Source organism: Poromitra crassiceps (assembly GCF_964638095.1).
Source record: "Poromitra crassiceps genome assembly, chromosome: 2".
Classification (NCBI taxonomy): domain Eukaryota; kingdom Metazoa; phylum Chordata; class Actinopteri; order Beryciformes; family Melamphaidae; genus Poromitra; species Poromitra crassiceps.
In genome coordinates this window covers 52,518,810-52,536,781 of record NC_139624.1, presented here as the reverse complement: position 1 = coordinate 52,536,781, position 17,972 = coordinate 52,518,810, and the positions used below count along the sequence as shown (strand labels likewise).

At 44.9% G+C, this 17,972-nt stretch overlaps 2 protein-coding genes across 2 annotated transcripts in view; both read right to left on the bottom strand.

Moving 5' to 3' along the window:
* Positions 1–9,208, bottom strand: part of fam3c (FAM3 metabolism regulating signaling molecule C) — a 45,336-nt gene extending 36,128 nt beyond the window's left edge. The window contains exons 1-6 of the mRNA XM_083658303.1: positions 8,904–9,208; positions 8,411–8,457; positions 8,128–8,232; positions 7,676–7,702; positions 7,078–7,201; positions 4,727–4,785 (exon numbers count right to left, since the gene is read on the bottom strand). Of these exons, the coding sequence (XP_083514429.1) occupies positions 4,727–4,785; positions 7,078–7,201; positions 7,676–7,702; positions 8,128–8,232; positions 8,411–8,426 (331 nt within the window). The 5' untranslated portion in view covers positions 8,427–8,457; positions 8,904–9,208. The remainder of the gene's footprint in view (positions 1–4,726; positions 4,786–7,077; positions 7,202–7,675; positions 7,703–8,127; positions 8,233–8,410; positions 8,458–8,903) is intronic.
* Positions 9,209–9,495: 287 nt separating this feature from the next.
* The window catches only part of LOC310799808 (sortilin), a gene marked incomplete at its 5' end in the record, with an annotated part of 38,639 nt that continues 30,162 nt past the window's right edge, over positions 9,496–17,972 (bottom strand). The window contains 8 exons of the mRNA XM_083662425.1: positions 9,496–9,820; positions 9,947–10,070; positions 10,312–10,418; positions 10,632–10,776; positions 12,241–12,357; positions 15,845–16,019; positions 16,778–16,971; positions 17,689–17,863. Of these exons, the coding sequence (XP_083518551.1) occupies positions 9,806–9,820; positions 9,947–10,070; positions 10,312–10,418; positions 10,632–10,776; positions 12,241–12,357; positions 15,845–16,019; positions 16,778–16,971; positions 17,689–17,863 (1,052 nt within the window). The 3' untranslated portion in view covers positions 9,496–9,805. The remainder of the gene's footprint in view (positions 9,821–9,946; positions 10,071–10,311; positions 10,419–10,631; positions 10,777–12,240; positions 12,358–15,844; positions 16,020–16,777; positions 16,972–17,688; positions 17,864–17,972) is intronic.

The window sequence follows — 17,972 nt, the reverse complement described above, 5'->3', positions numbered from 1 at the left end:
ATCATTAGAGCCACATATGACGTCCTACCCTCTCCAACCAACCTACATCTCTGGTTTGGAGAAGATCCAGCCTGCCTCCAGTGTGCAGCCCCGGCAAACCTCAAACACATCCTGGTGGGTTGTAAGGCCAGCCTAACTCAAGGAAGATACACCTGGCGCCACAACCAAGTGCTGAAGTGCTTGGCTGCTGAACTTGAGCAGAAGAGGGTAACCACCAACGCCATGCCCCTAAATGCTCAGGCTACTTTCCCACAGCTAACAGCCTCCTTCATCCGAGAAGGGGGCAAACAACGGAACATCCGCACACCTCCAGACTCATGCCCACTGAATGCAGCTAGGGATTGGGAAATGCGTGTGGACTAGAGGTCTTCGGGTATGCCCGACCCCCCGAATATCCGAGGATCCGACCCGGACCCGGCCGGGTCTGGGTCCATTCAAAAGAAGTGACTCCGGGTCTGGGTCGGTTCCGGTAGCGATTGTCATGGGTCTCGGGGCTCTGACAGTGAAATGCCGGGTCCAATAAGACCTGAGCGGACCCGGCGAGTGGCTGTCAGAGCTGTAAATCACCCCGCCCCACTTTTTTTTCCATCCCCCCTCCCCTCCCGAGTTTGTGCGAGCCGAGCGCATGTAATACGCGAGTGGATCCGAGAAGACCCGTGATCAGCGCTGATCACGAGAGAAACGCATCAAAACAGCACACGTGAGGCTTGTTGTCACAAACTGCAAGTAAATCCATAGAGAAAATAACTAGCAAAGAGCGTTCCCATCTGCAATGAAAATAACTTCCTCGTTTACATGACCACATGCGTACAGGCAAACGAGGAAGTGATTTTCGTTGCAGAGAGGTAAGCCTCTTGCTGGTTCCTCTCGCTATGGATTTAATTGAAGATGACCGTTTCCCGTATTTTGGATTATTATTTGATGATCGCATGGTGAGTACACAAGTCACAACATGTATGTGATTGTTTCTAGCGCTGTTGTGTGTGTTTTTGGGCGAAGGAACGGCGGTACCATAGAGGCAGCATCAACCAGGGGAGAATGCTATAACGTTAGTTAATAACTCATTGAGTGCCAGCCACTTTTGGAAAACGGATGCTCCCAGTGCCAGCCCTTTCAGAGCGTTTTCAGTGATTTCTCGAGGCCCACAGAATATTGTGTGATATTACTATGTAAACACCGAACACGCCCAAAGAACGATGAGACTCTATTGTATCATCAGCAAAAAAAGTTTATTGATATCATTTTCCGTTCTTTAGTTATCAGCCGGAGAAGATAGGTTGTTTTCAGCAAAAACAGACGTTTCAAACTAGAAGCTGAGATAATCAGCCTTTTGTGAAATGAAGCATTTCAAGCACATCACTGACTCTGAAGCTAATATTTTCTGATGTAGTGACACCTCAAAAATAATTTCCTTCAATAAAACAGCGAAAACAAAGGAATTTTGTTTGGCAAAATAATATTTTTTAGCTGCAACCAGCAGCGCTGGTGCGTGCACAGACCCTACACCTTCTTGCTGGTCTTGATTTACTGCTGGTGGGCATCAGATATTCTAGCTTGTGTTTGTAAATCTGTCCATCGAGCCTCCTGCTGTCTGGGTCGGTGTTGTATGCTGCCCTGCGTGCCCCACCCCCCTCAACTGCACACTCCTCCGTGGGAGTGTCTCTGGTGGCTCTCTGCTGTGTTTGCTCTGCACTGAAACGTGCGCTACGCCCAGCTTTTTCACAGCGTTCCGCCGTTTTTGTCGCCGGCTCCCAGCTGAGAATAATGTAACTTTTCAGAAAGACGCTGGTGTCGGCAACTAATCATGTGGAGGGGCGGAGGGGCTCAATTGTGGCAGCAGATTGGCTGCTGTTCACATGCACAGCTAACGTTATGCTTCATGCATATCGATGCATACCGATGCGGTTTCCGTTTCCCCATGACTTCTTCTCTGTTTTTTCCTCACCTTTCTCTAATCTGGAGAGCACTGTCGCCACCTAATGGGTCCGTAAAATAGCTTTTACACATTCGACATCCCCCATACTTTCACAGGAGATGCATCAGGCTTTGATCCACGTCCCACCGTCAAAAAACGCAATTGACGACTTTAGTCGTCATTGGCACTCTACGTTACTATTTGAATGGACGACGATAGTCGTCATTGGCACTCAATGAGATAAAGATGCACAAAGTTTCATTTGATATACAACTTGTAGCAGTTAACAAGCAACTTTGATGTCGACACCACTAGTCTCTGCGTCGGTATTTCTCGGGTCTGAACGGGGCCGGGTCTCAGATTTCTAATAATAGACGGGTCCACTCCGGGTCCGGGTCCGACATTTATCGGTTCTGAACGGGGCCGGGTCTCAGATTTCTAATAATAGACGGTCCATTACGGGTTCGGGCACAAATTCCCCGGGTCCATTAGGGTCCGGGTCCGTGATTTTGGACGCGTGAAGACCTCTAATGTGGACCTAAGCCAGAGGCTTACTTTCCCACCTGAAATTGCAGCGACCAACCTGCGCCCAGATCTGGTCCTCTGGTCCAACTCCTGCCGGCGTGTCTTCATCGTTGAGCTGACAGTCCCTTGGGAGGATGCCATCGATGAGGCATACGAAAGGAAAAGCCTGCGCTATGCCAACTTAGCAGCTGAAGCAGAGGAGCGAGGCTGGAGTGTGAGGCTGCGTCCAGTGGAGGTGGGCTGCAGAGGCTTTGTAGCTAGTTCCACCACAAGGCTCTTCAAGGAAGTAGGGATCAGAGGGCAGGCCCAACGGAAGGTCATTAAAGAACTTGCCACTGTTGCCGAAAGGAGCAGTCACTGACTGTGGCTGAAACGAAAGGACACAGCATGGGCTGCAAAATGACCACATGGAGCAACCATGCAACACAGACCCAGGCCTGATCAGCGGGTGGTGGGCCAGCCTCGGACGACGGGGTGTATTGTGATAAAAGGCCGAAACACCCAATGAGCCTGGGGTACACAACTGATGATGTGTTGTGCTGGTGGCTCCTAGTGGTCATCGCCAGTTCCAACCCCACCAAAGAGAACATCTCCAACCCTACTCAAGAAGACATCTCTCAAGTGTTGTGCTGATTTCATCAGGGATTGTAACATCTAGTCCTATTAAGCATTCTGAATTCTGGTTTCAAACCAGTGACCACTGCGAAAGTGCAGATGACAACCGGGGAAAGACCTGGTGACAGCCTGAAGAGACTGCTGACAGGAGGGAACAGACCCCACCGGGGCTGACATGGGGTAGCTGCCCATGTTGGCAGGATCCTCTCACTATGCAGTGAGTCAGATCCACCCAACTAATGCTACGAAAACTTCAAGAGAAAAAATACCCCCTGAGTCTGCGAGAGCGGGGGCGCAAGATGACTCATCGGCAGACCACACGGTAACAGACCCTGGAATGGAAACGACTACGAGTCAGATGATCAGCACAGTAACTGACGGAGCAACAGCACTGGCAGGACACAAGCTACGAAGCTGCATCTGTGGCTGGGAAAAGATAACATCAGAGAAGGGTCTCAAGATCCATCAGGGCAGGAAAAAGTGCCTGAGAGAGCTTAGAGAGGGGCCTCGCATTGACCACTACTTCCTCAGAGGTAGAGCAAATCAGTCAAGTGAAGCCCAGCGGCAGGATATTCACCACAGCCCACAGGGTATCAGAACCCCAAACAAAGCTCAACCAAGTACAGTTCCACCAACGTTCCACCAACGCTCATGTTTGTAGTTGAAACTAAAACATAAATACTGTAGGCTACATGTGCATTGTGCATGCACCATGAGCCAGATGTACAGACCTCAAATCTGTTTGCACTATAATGTTTGTGAACTGGAAATGTTCATGAGCTGTATTTAATTTAATTTAATTTACAAAGCATTTATAATTTATGAAACACTGTTTACAACATGCTGCTGTTCAATGATTATGTTGTATAGTGGAAATCTAAATTTGTTTGGCTTCTCACAGAAGACTGTAAATAAAGAGACAGAAGACTGTAAAGAAAGATAAGATGTTGAATGACTATGTTGGTCATGTTTAAATAAAAAATAATTACATGATGTAACTGCTTGCTTTATGGTCAATTCTTAATGTAAATATTAATATTTTTTAATAATGCACCAGGTTAGAGGGTTCCTTGTACAATTTACAGCATTAGTTCTTTGAGAATCTCTTCCATTATCAAAGCAAAACTGGTATTGTAACTAAAATATCGATATCGAATTGTATCGTATCGTATCGGAAATCGTATCGACTTGGGACCTTGTGTATCGGAATCGTATCGTATCGGGAAGTCAGTGGCGATACCCAGCCCTAATGGTGGCCATCTTGCACACTATCTTTGCTACAGCAGTTCACATAGTAGTTATGACAAAAATAACACCTATAATAAAGAAATGTAAGACTCATATGTATGTTACCAAACATAGGTTACATGCTCATTTAGTACAACATGTGGAAGCCATCTTGAAAAGAGTGGCCCTTGGAGAGCGTTTGTGCAAAATGTCATGCTTGCATCACAAAGTGAACGATTCTTCCACTTATCTGCTGCACTAAAGGTGCTGACACCTGGAATGAGCTATTCTTGTTTTGGATTGCAAAATAGGCTTTTTAATCTGCACTATTAACTGTTGCACTGCCAGAATATTTTCTGGTTACTTCTGTTCTTTTCTGAAGCTGTTACTTCTGCAAAGCTATTTGAATAAAAGGTGTGAAATGAATATAGCTGTTGACATTACCATTAACCAGGGCAATGTTGATTCCTCTCCCCACATTGTTCTTCACACCACTCATCAGTCTAAAAGAAGCAAAGGAAGACAATGAGATTAGAGGCCAATCAGATTTCCTGACATATCTCTCACACACACACACACACACACACACACACACACACACACACACACACACACACACACACACACACACACACACACACACACACACACACACACACACACACACACACACACACACACACACGACAAACAATGATTTTATCATATGACAACATGTCCCGCCCCTTGTACCGGACATATAGCCTATATATAATTTCCCCACCTTTCCCAAACAGTATGACGTCAAGTTGCATTGTTAACTCATTCTCCGGCATTGGCGCCCATTAACGTTATTTAAGAGATAACGCTTCCCCGCCATTGCAATGGAACGTCAATAGGAGTTTGTTTTCACCATCATGTGATAGATGGCTGTCTTACTCACCTTATGAAATACTACAGCACATCTAAAGCTGTACAGAAGTGTTGCACGATTGTCCAACAAAACCGCTGTGACCATGGGCATGTTTGGCCAGAAAGGGAAACCAAATCATTATGGGGATCATAGTTGAGTGTAACACTGGCCAGTATATCCACCATCAGAGACATTTATTTGGTTCAGGACCAAAAATGCATTTTTCTCCGCTTTTTGGGGACAGTCGGACGTTTTCATTGAAACTACCTACATTCAAGTGTCTAAACTGTGTCATAACTAAAGAACGGATTAAAGGGATAGTTCTGTTTGTTTGAAGTGGGGTCCTATCAGCTAGTTCGATACACTAACTGAAATAGGTAGTGTTCTGGATGCTGAGCACACCGTCTATCGAGACCCAGCGCTCTGAAGCAACAGCCTCCACAGCTTTGTCTCTCTAGTACACGGGGCCAAGAACTAAAACGTAATTTAGCCACCTAAAACAACGCCCACCTAAACAAATCAATATCAGTGTACATGCACGCTCTATTTTGACAGCGCTTTACTTTACGGTCAAACAGTCCTCTCATTCGGCACTATTTCCTCCCAACCGTACAACTACCGTATTCCTCCGCTAAACGCCTGCACAGAGCACAGAGCCGCGGTTTACAAAACAGGAAGGCTTGGAAGAGAGACAAAACACTGACTTACTTTAGAGACAACAAGTCACCTGGCCTCTCTGGTCTGGGACGTTTTCCCCAATTTATCCTGGGAATGGTGAAAAAGGTCTGCAGGACACCCCGGCATTTAGGCAGCATATTATGGCAGTTCCTCGTATCTCTCTTTCTGCAAAAGTTCCTCTTCTGTATATTACTCTCTCTGGTTCATAATTGTATCCTCTTGTCACCAAGGTGAATGGCATATCGTCCTCGCTATCAAAATCACTCATATTTTCGTTCATGTATTCTATTTGTTGTCTTCACTAACAAGCCGGGAGAAATAACCCAAAATAACAGCTGATCTGCGGAGTAATCCAGCGCCGCGGCTCTGTTTAGCGGAGGAATACGGTAGTTGTACGGTTGGGAGGAAATAGTGCCGAATGAGAGGGCTGTTTGACGGTAAAGTAAAGCGCTGAAAATTGTCAAAATAGAGCGTGCATGTACACTGATATTGATTTGTTTAGGTGGGCATTGTTTTAGGTGGCTAAATTACGTTTTAGTTCTTGGCCCCCTGTACTAGAGAGACAAAGCTGTGGAGGCTGTTGCTTCAGAGTGCTGGGTCACGATAGACGGTGCGCTCAGTGTCTAGAACACTCTACCTATTTCAGTTAGTGTATCGAAATAGCTGATAGGACCCCACTTCAAACAAACCGAACTATCCCTTTAAGGTAGAATCAAACTTTTTTTTTATGAAAGTAGATGTTCCCTTCTTTCCTTTGAGATATTCAGTGTTTACAGAGTCATAGAAGAAAATATTCTGTGGTTTCTTGGAAAATGAGTGAAAATGATCAGAAACCCTGGCGGTGGCTGGCGACTTTTCCTTTGAAACTCTGGCGGGGAATGAGTTAAAAGCTGAACTGGCTGTTCAAGGTCTTCCATGTTAAAATGTACCATACTTTCAGACACTAGAATCCTTTTGTGGTGTATTGCACTTAGCTAGAAGCTACACAAATAAATGTGAACTTGCAATAAGCACCGGCTGAGGTTGCTTATCTTACAAAAGTGAAGAATTACTTCCAGTGTGTAAAATGACTATATAGACTCCTGCAACTTTACACCCAAAATCAAATGTCAGTTTTTGTGAGAGGCTATCAATTAGCAGCTACAATAGGGCATCCAGCCACACAGAGCAAACAGGTATTTGTGCATTACACATGTTGAATAAATCAAGATGTCACATCTCTTACATGCTGTCTTCCAAGCAGACTTTGGGCCCCACCACACTAGCTGCTCCGCTGGCCATCTTGAAGGAGAAGTGTCCGGCTGGACACGCCTTGGACAGCCCACATTTGTACCTGACTGGCTTGGTGGCTGTGAAGAGAATTACAAAATCACTGTTGTGCCTTTAACACATTTCTCACACACCTAGTTTGAGATAGCTTAGCACCATGCACCAGCCACATACTAAGACTATCAGTATCACTATCCACACACACAGAAACAATCAATGTGTGATCTTGAAATCTACCAACAAGGCTCTATTCATACTACTGGTTGCCAAGCGCTTAACTAAATACACACTGTAAGTCATGCGGTGCCTTTCTATGATCTAGTTACATACTGCAGGATTTAGTCATGATCACCGTGCTGTGTGACACAACCTCTCAATCATGCTTGTGTTGTGACAGGAAAAGAAAGATGAAACATGGGAATAATGTGACTCTAAAGCCCATGGCACACCAATCAAACATTCTCCAACAACTGCCAACTGCCAACATTCGTTGGAGAATATTTGGCGGGCGGGGAGGATAAGGAAGAAGTAATATAAGTTGAGTCTATACTTACGTCCTTCATCCACTGGCATAGATCTTGCTGAAAAGCGAGAGAAACAAAATTATGTTTGAGGCTGATCACTTTATGAACATATTTAGTAAAATATAAAACAATAGAGCAAAATACAACAATATATTTACTTCACTGAGATGTAGGCTATATACAGAGTCAACTCATGGGTTCCTCACGCTGCATGTAATGTAAACAGGAGCTAAAGCTGCTCTATAGGAAACCTCCCCTCCCTTAAGGTAGAGTATACTGTTACACAGCAATTGCAGCACAATAAGGGGTGCTCAGCTGCACATTCCCAGAACAGAGTATTTGGTTTCTAAACTGACCATAACCTGCAAGTCACAAAAAGGCAATGCAAAGTTATTACTCTATTGATACCTTTCCACCTCAAAAACCTGCTTGAGGGGCATCTTCAAGAGGTTCCTGTTCTGAGTCTTGACAGTCTTACTCACCAAACATGTTCCCCACATTAAAATCCATATTGATCTCTAGCAATTCAAATGCCAGAAAGACAGCCAGGAGGAAGGCAGAAATTAGCGCTGCCAACTTCAAAATGCCTGACAAAGTGAGAAAATGAAGAGCAAGTTACAGATACTGATAGATAACGCTAGATAGATAGATAGATAGATAGATAGATAGATAGATAGATAGATAGATAGCAGGGGTGGATTTTTTTTTTAAATACAAAACTGTTGTGTATTATATTATTGTTTGGCAAAAAGGGGATCCGTTTACCTCCAGCTCTGAACATCTTAGGGAGCCTTCAGTCCACGACTCACAACCTGCAGTGACATAAATTTAATCCGCAGTTCACTACACGTTTCTTTTAGTTATCTGGAGGGATCATTTAAAATCAGACATGGGCTACACCTTTTAACATGTATTAACATGCGTTTTTCATAATTCAGATAACAGCTCGCATAAAAAAACAGGTGTAAATGGGGTGTGAGTGACGGTTTGTCTGGCATTCAGCGTTAACGCTAGCAGTAATTAGTTTGCTTATTTATTTAACGCTATTTCCAACTGTAAGGTTAGCTAGCTTGAAAGCTAACTTTAAAAGCTAGCGTTAACCCTAAACAAATCACATTACCGGTTCGCCTGTAACTTGTCTGCCGTAGCCTTCAAACTGTCTTCACTGACGCCATAATGTTGCACAATATCTACTGGATCATAATGAAAGTAAATGGTATGCTTTTAATGCATCGTGGCATAATGCTGCTATGCTTACCCGTCCTGTGGCTGATCGATCATGAACTGAATGTGATGATGACAGCTAGCAACTGCGCTAAACCAAAGAAGAAGAACGGAGGTCGACAGAGGAAGAAGGGGAGAGAAGAGACTTCACTCTGCCGATTGGTGGTTTACTTTTTCTCGTTTCTAAACTGCCCATGAAATCGTCTACCTTCCACCAGCGACCCAAGTCCTCAGTATACTGATTATATTGTACACGATTGCCTTTTCCAAAATAATATAACTTTACAAAAACAACAAATAATTCTTTCCACTTTTCCAGATCGGAAAAATGAGTGACCTATCTTCCTACCATCTTGTTTATGCAACGCCCGCTTCCTGCTTTTTCTTCTTCTGTATTCAGATTGAAACAGACGGACGAGGTTACGGTTAAGACCGGCGCCGCCTGTGGTCTGCCTGTGGTACAGAAGCCGCCAAGCACCAATTTATTGTCTAAAAAGTTTATTGTGCATTTTAACTGACCATGATGACATATTCTAAACAGTAAAATACTCCACAGAATGACCACGTAATAATATGCAGTATATTCATTAAGAATGCACATTTTCAGGAATTATTTTTTTGTCACAGTGAACAGAGGTAAAAAGGCAGTGCAAAAATGATCAAAACACACCGTGTTCACTGTATTACACAATTAAAATAGGAAAAATACTGTACACATGAAAAACAAAGCAATGAAATGTGGAGTACGTGAAGTATATGAAGCTCAATAAATAGAGAATTTAACATTTTTATGCATTTCATAAAAAAGAAAAAAGACAAAAGGTAAGTAAGGTTTTCCCATCAAAATATCAGCGGTAAGTCCAATGAAATGCCATTGACAGTCTTTTTCAGTCCAGCATCAGAATTGGTTTCATTGATCACATCCTCCAGCGTGTTTCATTCAATAAGATCCTGTCAAAAAAATACAGTAAAAATGTGTGCATATAAAAATGTCATTCATTAATCAGGTACAGACATTTAGTGAGCTCAAAACATCAATAACAAGTGTAAAAAATTATGAGAGCGAGTTCCTCTTACATCGTCTGAGTCCTGCTGGAAGGCCGTGGCGGTACCGTTGCTGCTGGTGCCGCTCTCCAGGTCGGCCGTCATGCCGTTGTCGTCCTCCTGGATCCTCAGGTTGGAGAAGCGATACACAGGTGTCCTGCAGGGGGCGATGCATGGCACTAAGGGTCAGTTCATAGCTGGTTGCCTAATTGTGTGTGTGTGTAGCTGTTTGTAAATGAGGTGGGGATGTCAAACTCCTAATCTTGTCTGCAGAAAGGGAGAATCACCCCAAGTGGAAACTGTAGTCCTGTGTGTGTGTGTGTGTGTGTGTGTGTGTGTGTGTGTGTGTGTGTGTGTGTGTGTGTGTGTGTGTGTGTGTGTGTGTGTGTGTGTCTTACCTGTTTCTATACACCACTCGCCTGACTGTAAGGACAGCGGAAGCGATCGCCACCAGGACAATAATTCCCGCTCCGCTACACACCAATATCAACACCATCCTCTCTCGCTGGAAAATACATGCAGCGGCTGTCACAGTCTCACAGAGCTATAAATCCCATCACTATGAATATATTGGAAGCTACACACACACACACACACACACACACACACACACACACACACACACACACACACACACACACACACACACACACACACACACACACACACACACACACACACACACACACACACACACAGATTAGAAGACAGTACTGACCGGTGTGTCAAAGTGTGCGCTTGTGGACGACTGGCTGGCAGGCGGACTGAGGCTGGGCTTCACACCACAGTGTCTGATGACTGTCTCCACTCTGGGCTCAGGAGTGAACCCCCCCTCGCACCGATCACTGGGAACCTTACGGTACCTGCACACAGAGTACACAGTCAGCCGTGTGTGTGTGTGTGTGTGTGTGTGTGTGTGTGTGTGTGTGTGTGTGTGTGTGTGTGTGTGTGTGTGGTTTTAAGTCGAAAATTGGGGACACACACCCAACTTAAGAACAGGTGATTGGGGACGGCGTGTGCAATGGGGACAAAAGCCATGTCCACAGTCCCCAGGATTAGGTTTAGGCAAGTACCGGTACCTGGTTATAGTTAGGGTTAAGCTGGAAATATGCTACTGTACAACGTTAGCCTCGACTTGGAGCCTTGCCGGCGGCAGCTAGACCTATATGCTCGAATGTCAGCTTGAAGTGGGGATCGCCAGGAAGTCAGCTGTCAGCCACGGCGCAACCCTCGCCGCATACGATGTTGTAGCATGTTTTCTGCATTAGGGTAAGTTTCCAGGGAATGCATGCAAGTCTATACCCCAAAAGTTACCTACAGTAAGTAAGACTGTGTGTGTGTGTGTGTGTGTGTGTGTGTGTGTGTGTGTGTGTGTGTGTGTGTGTGTGTGTGTGTGTGTGTGTGTGTGTGTGTGCGTGCGTGTGTGTGCGTGCGTGTGCGTGTGCGTGTGTGTGCATGCGTGCGTGCATGTGTGTGTGTTTACATAATGTGTGTGTATGGCTGCTGTACAACACTTCTTTTTGCCATACTGTTATGCCTTAGAGCAGTGTTTCCCAAACTATGGGTCGGGACCCAATTTGGGTTGCGGCCCCTGGTCGTCATGGCAACTCAATATCGTACTTTTTTTGTGAGTTTGGGTCCCAGGGAGACACAAAATGTATCTTTTGGGTCCCAAGATGAAAACGTTTGGGAATGCCTAGTCTCAACGCCAGACCCATGAGAGTTCTTCTGATACACTATGTTACTGCATGCTGCAGATCTCTCTCTGGGTCTGGGGCACTTTCCCTCAGCCGGCTGGTTATGGGAGGGAACCGTTCACTTGGCCAGTTATATGCCAGTGATGGATTAAATCCTCCCCAATCAGTAACGACTTTGCGATCAGACGACACGGGAGGCGCAGCCCATTTTTCGAACCGCTCTCTCATCAGTGCTACGACCTGTCACTCATTCAATTTCAACCCGCCTTCGAAAACCAGCAGTGGCTGTGAACTGGCACAGACTCATTTATGTAGTATGCGGAGCGCAGCGATTCAACATAATATTTGAGACTGGGGAGAGACTAGAGAACTCCTGCCTTAGAGCAGGGGTGTCCAATCCTTTTTGAATGGGGGCCAGATTAGATCATGCATGCAAATCTATACCCCAAAAGTGACCTGCAGTAAGTAAGACTGTGTGTGTGTGTGTGTGTGTGTGTGTGTGTGTGTGTGTGTGTGTGTGTGTGTGTGTGTGTGTGTGTGTGTGTGTGTGTGTGTGTGTGTGTGTGTGTGTGTGTGTGTGTGTGTGTGTGAGAGAGAGAGAGAGAGAGAGAGGGAGAGAGAGGTCATTACCCTGATGTCAGAAGCTCATCCTCTTCTCCATTTAGGCAGACCTCCAGGGTTTGATCTGCAGTGTTGGGTGGTCTCACACAATCTGAGCTGTTCTCATGGCGATAGTAACCATAGTCACTGTTGAGAAGGACAGTAAGTTGGCATATTGTTACTGCCATTAGCTGTTGGCAGTGTTGTAGTACTCATATTGTTACTATAGGGCCATTAGCTGTTGGCAGTGTTGTAGTACTCATATTGCTACCATAGGGACATTAGCTGTTGGTATATTGTTATTATAGGGACATTAGCTGTTGGCAGTGTTGTTACTATAGGGACATTAGCTGTTGGCAGTGTTGTTAGGGACATTAGCTGTTGGTATATTGTTATTATAGGGACATTAGCTGTTGGCAGTGTTGTTACTATAGGGACATAGCTGTTGGTATATTGTTACTATAGGGACATTAGCTGTTGGTATATTGTTACTATAGGGACATTAGCTGTTGGCAGTGTTGTTACTATAGGGACATAGCTGTTGGTATATTGTTACTATAGGGACATTAGCTGTTGGTATATTGTTACTATAGGGACATTAGCTGTTGGCATATTGTTACTATAGGGACATTAGCTGTTGGTATATTGTTACTATAGGGACATTAGCTGTTGGTATATTGTTACTATAGGGACATTAGCTGTTGGCAGTGTTGTTACTATAGGGACATTAGCTGTTGGCAGTGTTGTTACTATAGGGACATTAGCTGTTGGCAGTGTTGTTACTATAGGGACTTTAGCTGTTGGCATATTGTTACTATAGGGACATTAGCTGTTGGCAGTGTTGTTACTATAGGGACATTAGCTGTTGGCAGTGTTGTTACTATAGGGACATTAGCTGTTGGCAGTGTTGTTACTATAGGGACATTAGCTGTTGGCATATTGTTACTATAGGGACATTAGCTGTTGGCATATTGTTACTATAGGGACATTAGCTGTTGGCAGTGTTGTTACTATAGGGACATTAGCTGTTGGCAGTGTTGTAGTACTCGTGTCCAGGACTCGGACTCAAGTCTGAGTTCTCGACTTGGACTTGAGCATGATGACTCGCATTTGGACTTGAGCATTCATGCATTCGGACTCGGAAGTTGGAGACGAGCACTTGGATTTGTTCATTGATAAAGACAGTTTTTGTTTGTTCGTTTTTTGTAATAGGCCCTAATAATTTGGCATAAGATATTGATACCTATATCAATACTGTGACATTATTCAATTTTGTGTAAGGGGGCATGTGTTCTACCTACGGTATGTTCACGCTCATGTTCAGTAACTCTGGACTCGGACTCGGGAAATGGGGACTCGACTCAGACTCTTCTTTGGCGACTCAGACTTGGACTCGAACCCTGGGGACTTGAGACTCGACTCGGACTCGAAATATAGCGAGTTGACTACAACACTGGCTGCTGGCATCCCACACAAACAAACCCTAACCCTAACCCACACAAACAAACCCTAACCCTAACCCACACAGACAAACCCTAACCCTAACCCACACAAACAAACCCTAACGCTAACCCACACAAACAAACCCTAACGCTAACCCACACAAACAAACCCTAACCCTAACCCACACAGACAAACCCTAACCCTAACCCACACAGACAAACCCTAACCCTAACCCACACAGACAAACCCTAACGCTAACCCACACAAACAAACCCTAACCCTAACCCACACAGACAAACCCTAACCCTAACCCACACAAACAAACCCTAACCCTAACCCACACAGACAAACCCTAACGCTAACCCACACAAACAAACCCTAACGCTAACCCACACAAACAAACCCTAACCCTAACCCACACAAACAAACCCTAACCCTAACCCACACAAACAAACCCTAACCCTAACCCACACAAACAAACCCTAACCCTAACCCACACAAACAAACCCTAACCCTAACCCACACAGACAAACCCTAACCCTAACCCACACAGACAAACCCTAACCCTAACCCACACAAACAAACCCTAACCCTAACCCACACAGACAAACCCTAACCCTAACCCACACAAACAAACCCTAACCCTAACCCACACAGACAAACCCTAACCCTAACCCACACAGACAAACCCTAACGCTAACCCACACAAACAAACCCTAACGCTAACCCACACAAACAAACCCTAACCCTAACCCACACAAACAAACCCTAACCCTAACCCACACAGACAAACCCTAACCCTAACCCACACAAACAAACCCTAACGCTAACCCACACAAACAAACCCTAACCCTACTAACCCACACAAACAAACCCTAACCCTAACCCACACAAACAAACCCTAACCCTAACCCACACAAACAAACCCTAACCCTAACCCACACAAACAAACCCTAACGCTAACCCACACAAACAAACCCTAACGCTAACCCACACAAACAAACCCTAACCCTAACCCACACAGACAAACCCTAACCCTAACCCACACAGACAAACCCTAACCCTAACCCACACAGACAAACCCTAACGCTAACCCACACAAACAAACCCTAACCCTAACCCACACAGACAAACCCTAACCCTAACCCACACAAACAAACCCTAACCCTAACCCACACAGACAAACCCTAACGCTAACCCACACAAACAAACCCTAACGCTAACCCACACAAACAAACCCTAACCCTAACCCACACAAACAAACCCTAACCCTAACCCACACAAACAAACCCTAACCCTAACCCACACAAACAAACCCTAACCCTAACCCACACAAACAAACCCTAACCCTAACCCACACAGACAAACCCTAACCCTAACCCACACAGACAAACCCTAACCCTAACCCACACAAACAAACCCTAACCCTAACCCACACAGACAAACCCTAACCCTAACCCACACAAACAAACCCTAACCCTAACCCACACAGACAAACCCTAACCCTAACCCACACAGACAAACCCTAACGCTAACCCACACAAACAAACCCTAACGCTAACCCACACAAACAAACCCTAACCCTAACCCACACAAACAAACCCTAACCCTAACCCACACAGACAAACCCTAACCCTAACCCACACAAACAAACCCTAACGCTAACCCACACAAACAAACCCTAACCCTACTAACCCACACAAACAAACCCTAACCCTAACCCACACAAACAAACCCTAACCCTAACCCACACAAACAAACCCTAACCCTAACCCACACAAACAAACCCTAACCCTAACCCACACAGACAAACCCTAACGCTAACCCACACAAACAAACCCTAACGCTAACCCACACAAACAAACCCTAACCCTAACCCACACAGACAAACCCTAACCCTAACCCACACAAACAAACCCTAACCCTAACCCACACAGACAAACCCTAACCCTAACCCACACAGACAAACCCTAACGCTAACCCACACAAACAAACCCTAACCCTAACCCACACAAACAAACCCTAACCCTAACCCACACAAACAAACCCTAACGCTAACCCACACAAACAAACCCTAACCCTAACCCACACAAACAAACCCTAACCCTAACCCACACAAACAAACGGATCACTGCATGTGACTGAGTGATACATGTGACATATCCACTTGCGAGGAAACAGATGGCCTCACCATAAGTAGTCTCCTCTGGTGCAGAGGCAGGGGCTTTGCTTCCTGCTCACCACGTAGTCCCGCCCATTCCTGCAGACAGACAGCTTCTTCAGCCTCCTGAACGTCTCCCTGTAGCCCAGGACACAGCCGTTGCTCTCGGAATGCGCCAGCCACTCTTCATAGTCCTGGTCGTCACCTGGCCAATCAGATGGTGACCAAAAACAGGAGCATTTCATTGTGCTTACTCAATCTTCCCAGGAGAAGAAAATAGGTTCAGTGCCGTGTCTCAATCAACAGTGGTGGAAGAAGTATTCAGATCTTTAACTTGAGTAAAAGTACCACAGTGTAATACAAAGTAAACGTCCTGCTTTGAAAATCTTACTTACATGTAAGTCAAAGTACAAAAGTATTAGCATCAAAATATAAAGTAGTCATTATGCAGAATGGGCGATTTCAGAATCATATATATCATGTTATTGGACTATAATTAGTGATGCATTAATGTGTTCATCAGTTTAATGTTGCAAATTGTAAAAGTGGAGCTAATTTTAATTACTTTATATACTGCAAAATATATCATAATATTAGTTGATTTATAAGTATTAATAATCTAAATATGTAAAATACGGTAACTCATATCTAAAGCTAAATAGTGGAGTAAAAAGAAAGTACAATATTTCCCTCTGAAATCTAGTGGAGTGGAAGTATTTAGTAGCACGAAATGGAAATACTTAAGTAAAGTACAAATACCTCTGAATTGTACTTACCATAAATACAGTACTTGAGTAAATGCACTCAGTTACATTCCACCACTGTCAATAAATACGGCACTTAAAGTGTGAGTTTTGTCATGCAACTGTCTCCTGCCAGTAAGAGAGGCATCTGTGAATACGATAATCTATCTGCAGAGAAACACTACGCAGTGTGAACTAGCACTGCAGCGTCTCAACTCACACTCTCTGGTCACCAGGCTCTGGAAGTCGATGGTGACGGCCACCCACATGGGCTGGCCGTCGTCTTCTGGCCGGTAGCCCCACACGCTGATGTTCATGGCCTTGGTGCCCGGCTCAGACGCCAGGCCGGCGAAGAAGAAGGGCTGCTCGGTGAAGTTATACGCCTTCCAGCACCGACCCTCATCTGTGGAGAACCTGCAGACCAGGAAGCATATGAGTCTTTAACGCCTTTTGCATAGGGGAAATACTATGTAGACATGTACTGTCTTTCTACTACAGTATGCAGCACTTTGTAAGTTTCTTAAGAAAAGTGCAACAAATACAGTTATTGTTATTATTAGTAGTAGGGCCACTAGTAGTAGTAGTAGTAGTAGTAGTTGTTGTTATTGTTCAGAAAATAGCAGTGGCAGTATCCTATCATTCAAAGCAATACATATCCAAAGAAACTACCAGTATAATGATCGAGTAGATATTGTCCCATTGCCTACTAAGGGGCCAAACACACCATAATTATGCCAATCCTATGCTGAAGCACCACTGAAGCAACGCAGCGCGGAGGCAGTTTCATTTCAGCGTCCTTGTTAACAGGCGAGACCGATCACACCAGCAGCACGCCACGCTGAAGCCACGTTGCATGCATGCTGCAGCGATAGTTTAATCTATTTTTCAAGCATGCAGCAAGCTGCATGCAAGCAGCCAGGCATGAAGTCAATGCAAGTTGTGAGCAGGGGCAGGGCAGCACTGGGTAAAACAGAGCGAGGCGTGGACAAAACAGAGTGATTCTGGTGTGAATGGCAAGGCTCCTGCTGGAAGCTTCCGTGAAGCGCTGCTTCTGAGATGCTTGTGGTGTGAATCAAGCGTAATACTTTAGTTTCAATGCCTGTGCTTGAAGTAAACAGGTGTGCTCAGTACTTGATGGTCTTGACTTGTCCTTCATGTTGGGCCTCCACTGCTACAATGAGCCCCCCAGAGTCCAGTATGCTGTAGTGGTGCGGACCCCGCAGAGTCCCCCTCCAGTTATAACCCCCATCTGCTGAAACAAACACATCTGGGTGCTGCGACGACGACAGAGACTCACCCACACCACCTAGAGGAGAGGAGACAGAGACATTTTCATCCATGTCAATTTTATAATTACATGAGATTTAACATAATACAATGTAATTTGATATTTAAGATAAAAAATATAGTTCAAA